The sequence below is a fragment of the Delphinus delphis genome, chromosome 3, assembly GCF_949987515.2.
Source record: "Delphinus delphis chromosome 3, mDelDel1.2, whole genome shotgun sequence".
NCBI classification, from domain to species: Eukaryota; Metazoa; Chordata; class Mammalia; order Artiodactyla; family Delphinidae; genus Delphinus; species Delphinus delphis.
Window position 1 is genome coordinate 24,693,331 of NC_082685.1, and position 6,000 is coordinate 24,699,330.

At 58.0% G+C, this 6,000-nt stretch overlaps 1 protein-coding gene across 1 annotated transcript; it reads left to right on the forward strand.

Moving 5' to 3' along the window:
* Positions 1-830: 830 nt before the first annotated feature.
* On the forward strand, positions 831-3,949 carry NKX2-5 (NK2 homeobox 5). The gene is made up of 2 exons (XM_060006790.1): positions 831-1,263; positions 2,845-3,949. The coding sequence occupies exons 1-2, from the start codon at positions 933-935 to the stop codon at positions 3,483-3,485; spliced, it is 972 nt and encodes a 323-aa protein (XP_059862773.1). The 5' UTR covers positions 831-932; the 3' UTR covers positions 3,486-3,949.
* Positions 3,950-6,000: the final 2,051 nt, after the last annotated feature.

Genomic DNA, 6,000 nt, shown 5'->3' on the forward strand with positions numbered 1-6,000 from the left:
CCTAGAAGACAGCTCTCTTCTGGGAAGCTGAGTTTCTCTGCCGGGATTCTGGATTTGTTTCATTATTAAGGGGAGGGTCATCTCTCAGGGAAGAGACTGGCAGTGACTGGTGCCCCCTGGAGTTGTGTTTGTACACTTACACTACTGTAGGCGGTGCCCCTCCGTCCTACAACCACCCACCTTGCTTTTCAGCTTGACTCACACAGGAGCCCCCAGAGCCTGGCCTCCTGGCAAAGGGAGTACTACACAGAATCCCCAAATTGTCCAGAATGGCCCCCTCCTGCCATCGCCCCAGAGCAAACCCTTTCCCCAATGCTTCTCTTCTTATTCAGATTCTTCCAAGTCGGACACACCATACCGTTAGTAATAAAGAAAGCCTTTCCAACTCCTGGAAATAACTCAGTCCCCCCAGCCCTCACCCAATCCTTCACTTCCCTATTCTGTTTCAGGTGCTGAGGAACATTTCTTCAAATCCCAGATCCACCCAACCCGGCCTAAAGGGCGGATTCGGAGAATAATCGGGTCCTTTCCTGTGCATCCATCCTGGTAGGATTTTCAGGCTAATGTTTTGGACAAATCTCAGGCTGCAGGAGCGAAAGGAGTCTTCCGAACGCGTTGCGGGCCCTTTAAAAAGCAGAGCGGGATTTTTTTTTTTTTTTTTTGAGCCGTATGACTATATTAGGTGACCCGAAAGTGCTCATCGCTCCTGTCAACGAGGCCCCCGGCCCAATGGCAGGCTGAGCCCCCCTCCTCCGGCCTGGTCCCGCCTCTCCTGCCCCTTGCGCCCCGCACTACCTGCCGCCCGGCCACATCCCGAGCTGGAAGGCGGGTGCGCGGGCGCGCGGCGGGCACCATGCAGGGAGGCTGCCGGGGGCCGTGGGCAGCGCTGCTCTCTGCCGCCCACCTGGCGCTGTGAGACGCGCGCTGCCACCATGTTCCCCAGCCCCGCGCTCACGCCCACGCCGTTCTCGGTCAAAGACATCCTGAATTTGGAGCAGCAGCAGCGCAGCCTGGCCGCCGGGGAGCTCTCCGCGCGCCTGGAGGCCACCCTGGCGCCCGCCTCCTGCATGCTGGCCGCCTTCAAGCCCGAGGCCTACGCGGGGCCGGAGGCCGCAGCGCCCGGCCTCCCCGAGCTGCGCGCAGAGCTGGGCCCCGCGCCGTCGCCCGCCAAGTGCTTGCCTGCCTTCTCAGCCGCCCCCGCCTTCTATCCGCGTGCCTATGGCGACCCCGACCCTGCCAAGGACCCTCGAGCCGATAAGAAAGGTGAGGAAGAAACACAGGCTCCTTCTCCCCTCTGGGGTTGCTTTCGTCCCCAAACCTCGCCGCCAAGAAACTCTGGCTTGGGTAGAGGAGAGGCGAGTGCCTGGGCGGATGGTCGAGCAAAGGGGGCTCCGAATGTGAGAAGCGAGGTTGTCGCCAGGGTCTCCCCCCACCCCCGTCCCACGCTTCCAGTCGGAGGTTTAGAGGAAATGCTGGATCGTGACGATCAGAAACAAGAGATCGGAGAGAAATATATATATACTTTCTTGCGGCCTAACAAAGCCCCAGGCGGCGGCAGCCCCGCTCCTGGATTTGTTATGAAGTTGAAGTTGAGCGATCCGTTTGTGGTAGACAGAACAGAGGGAGAGAGAGGGAGTCTGTATATCGGTTTTTTTTTTTTTTTAATCTCTTGAGGGTCTTTTTGAGGATCTGACGAAAACCGCTAAACAGAAATCAAAATGCTGCACGCCAGACATACTTTTGCGCACAATTGGAGCAGGTCCAGGACCTTCTATAGCCCACCCGTTACCCGGGGTGGCTGGGGCCTTTCCTCCTTTGTGCCCTGAGAGTGGAATGTTTGAGAACAAGGATCTTGAATTTAAAATGGGATACTCCGGACTCTCAAGAATCTGACTTAGCAGCTTTATTTTTCCATAACAATTTTCCCACGCGGCCAGGGCCGAGAGGTTCTCTCCTGGAAAAAGTTAGAAAATGCCGCGCGACGAAAGGCGTGGGGCAATGGAGGAGACGACTGGGGAAGTCGGCCGGATCGCCGCGCGCATCCCGAGGTCCAGGGGGAGGCTTGCCCGCCGGTGGAAAGGGCGCGTCGGGGAGACGGTGGCCCAACGCGGGGTCCGCAAGAACCTGGGGAGGCCGGGGGCACTGGCTGAAGGGCCGCCGAGAGCCCAGAGGGGCTTTCTGTGATCCTACAAAAGTTTGTCTAGTTGCAGAGGGGAGGCCTCAGGAACAGCTGCCGGAGGGCACGGCAGCTTGAATTGGTCACTACCGATTCAAATTCAATTGGAATCCAGGGCCGCCTGCCCACCCGCTGCTTTTTGGGCGCTGCAAAATCTCCGCAGCAGTTGCACGGGAGCCTTTGATAGATCACCAAACCAACACCTCTTGGCCTTCTGTTTCTTTGGTTCCCGTAATTTTGAGATAGTGCGACCGACCCTGGTGTGAGGCCTAGGTCTCCTTCATTTAACCTCTCAAACCAAAGTAGTCCTAATCTAATTCACCCCAGCGCATCACTTGGCTTTATTTTCTTTGCAACCTGAAGTCGTTAAGTCACTGTCCATCTCTTTCACCAGAATGTGAACCAACCCGAGGGCAGGGACCTGTCTTGTTTTGTCCTCCTGTGCCTAGAGCCGTGCCCGGCACATAGTAGGCAGTCAACAAATGTTGGCTGTCGAGCGGAAACCGAGCAGTCGCAGCGCCCAGTGCAGCCGGCAGAGTGACCCGTAGTCAAGCTGGGGGCTCCAGGCAGGACGGGGTGGCACCCACTGGGGCTCATCACCCGGCGGGAGCTCGGGGGGGTCGGGTCGCTGTGACCCAGCGTCTCTCTGCCACTCTGTCCCCCCTCAGAGCTGTGCGCGCTGCAGAAGGCGGTGGAGCTGGAGAAGCCTGAGGCGGACAGCGCCGAGCGACCCCGGGCGCGACGGCGGAGGAAGCCGCGCGTGCTCTTCTCGCAGGCGCAGGTCTACGAGCTGGAGCGGCGCTTCAAGCAGCAGAGGTACCTGTCGGCTCCGGAGCGCGACCAGCTGGCCAGCGTGCTGAAGCTGACGTCTACGCAGGTCAAGATCTGGTTCCAGAACCGGCGCTACAAGTGCAAGCGGCAACGGCAGGACCAGACTCTGGAGCTGGTGGGGCTGCCCCCGCCACCGCCGCCGCCAGCGCGCAGGATCGCGGTGCCAGTGTTGGTGCGCGATGGCAAGCCTTGCCTCGGGGACTCGGCGCCCTACGCGCCAGCCTATGGCGTGGGCCTCAACGCCTACGGCTATAACGCCTACCCCGCCTACCCGGGTTACGGTGGCGCGGCCTGCAGCCCTGGCTACAGCTGCACCGCTGCTTACCCCGCCGGGCCGCCACCGGCGCAGTCGGCTACGGCGGCCGCCAACAACAACTTCGTGAACTTCGGCGTCGGGGACTTGAACGCCGTGCAGAGCCCCGGGATTCCGCAGGGCAACTCAGGAGTGTCCACGCTGCACGGTATCCGAGCCTGGTAGGAAAGGGACCGGTGTGGGACGTCCCCGACCGGTCCCACCTCTAAAGAAGGGCACTGACTCTCGAGGAGAGGGAGGGCTCCCGACACGATCCTGCGTCCCTCGGATGTCACATTCACTCCCACGGAGGCCTCGGAGCTTTACCTGCCCCGTGCGCCTTTGTCCCCACGCGAGGGAGAGTTTGTGGTCGGGTTTACGGAGCTTGCGGTGAGTGATCCCGCAGCCTGGTGCCTTAGCCGTCGCCCCGGGAGTGCCCTCCGAGAGCCCACGGGCATCCCCAGTCTGCCGAACACCGGCCAGTTGGGACTGGGAGCCCGGGCGCGGCAGGCCTAGCATCCGGCCGCCTTTCCTCGAACCTGGGCCGGGCGCCCGGGCCCTTGCTGCCTTGCCGCTGCCCCCACCCCCGGTATTTATGTTTTTACCTGTTTCTGTAAGAAATGAGAATCTCCTTCCCATTAAAGAGAGTGCGCTGATCCTCCCGTGTGTTTCATTCAGCTTCGGCGCTTCAGAAACTGAATTTGGGAGGGCAGAGGCAGCCGGCCTTGAGTTGTAGGGATGGGTATTCACTGAGCAAATTGATAATAATGATAAATAAAGACTCACCTGTGCTGGGTCCCATGTTAGGTGCTTTCTGGGATTGCTCACGTAACCTTCAATAATCCGACAAAGGGAGGTCCTATTTTAAAGTTTAAGCAGACTGAGGCCTGGAGAGGTTTAATGACTTACCTGTGAGCAAACAGCCAGTACTGGTAGAAATGAGGTTTGCTTCTGGGTCTCACTTCAGAGACTGAGGACACCGGCCCAGAGGTCTCAACCTCACTTCCTTTAACCCTACTATGCACCAGGCACTGTTCCAGGTACTGGGCATTAAATGGAGGGCAAAGGCACCTAGGCCCTATGCGATCGGAAGGCACCAGAAGTCATCTTGCTTAGAAGAATGCTGCAGCCCATTTTATAGATGGAAAAGCCCAGAACCAAAACCTTCGTCCAGCTCCTCAGAACTCCCCAGCCCAATGCCGTGGCCCGGCCTCACCGGTTTCTTGGCTGGGCAGAGGGCAGAGCCTGGACCACACAGAGGCGTCTGGCGGACCGTGCTCACCTCCTTCTGTGGCTAGGCCCCCATGAATTCACGTAGTCAGGGAACCCTTCTCCCCCATTTGGCCGCCTCTCGGCATTTAACGAATTTTGCACTAGTCCTCACCAACGAAGGCTGTTGTGTAGATTTTACAGATGAGAAAACTGAGGCTCAGGGAAATCCAGCTAAAAACCTGCTCACTGTGGGAGTTTCTTGCTGCCTTCCCCTGTTTTTTCATCAGTAAAATAAAAATAACAAAAATACTCAGGTCCCGCCAGTCCTCAGGGGCTCGGACCTGACTTCCAAGCTCCTCTACCTCCGGCTCATCTACCGCCAGCCTCCAAAGTCAAGAGGAGCTAATTCAATTCTTTAAAAGGGAGGAAAAAAGGAGGGAGTCAGGGACTTTGTGTTCCTGTGGAATGTGGGTTTTTCTGAATTTTGCCTGGAAAGTACAGGCCTGGCTACCTGGTCCCAGAGCTCTTGGTGGAAGACAAAACATTGCTCCCGGCATATCCTAATTCAGTGCGCCTCTTAGGCTGGGGAAGAGTCCTCAAGCCGGGCCTGGGGCCATCCTTCTGTCGAAGGGAGGGACCGAGCCAGGGACCAGGCAGCTCTGCCAGTGCCTGTACCGTCCTCTATTCCTCAGGCTCACCCCACTGCCTTTGGGGATAGGGGAAGATGCCAGGAGATTCTAAGCGCTAAGAGCTGAGCTGGACGCAGCTTGCGATTCAGGGATGCCGGGGTGTATGCAATCGACCATTGCAGGGTTATGGGCTGTACTCTGTAGGGAAGTGGGAAAGGCTGCCTCAGAGCTTGGCTCGGGGCCCTCGGACTTGAATGTCTCTGCTGTAAAGTCCAAGCCGAGGACTGCGGGGCGGGGAAGCGTTCAGCTCAGCACTGGCACACCGCCTCCTGAGCCCACGACCCTACTCCGAGATGCACACCGCGGTCCCATCTCATGGAAGGGCACCCGGAGGCTGTGTCAGACCACCAGACCAGCTCTTGATTCAGACAGCCCCTTCCTACCAGGCAGTCCCAGCAGGCGGCCTAACTCACACAACCAGGGAATCCTTCGACCTGGAGCTCGTCCACATTCTCACCCTTAATTAGTGTCCAGCCGCCCCCCACCCCGGGGTCCTGCATGTCCGTGGGCCTTTCTCATCTTACACTCGTCTACGGTAACATTAGAGAGAAAAAAATTTTTTTTTCACAACGTTATACTGCTACGGTTTTTCTATGATGCCTCTGTCTCCGTCTTTATCATCCTTCAGGGACCAGCTGAGTGACCCCAAGGTCTCTCACAAACGGATAACAATGGCTGGCTGGCTTTGGGCTCACTGAAAGCCAGGACTCCGGGCTAAATGCTTACCGGGGTTCTCTAATCTAATCCATCTTAATTTGCAAGCCAGGAAGCTGAGGACCAAAGGTTAAGGTAATGGTCAA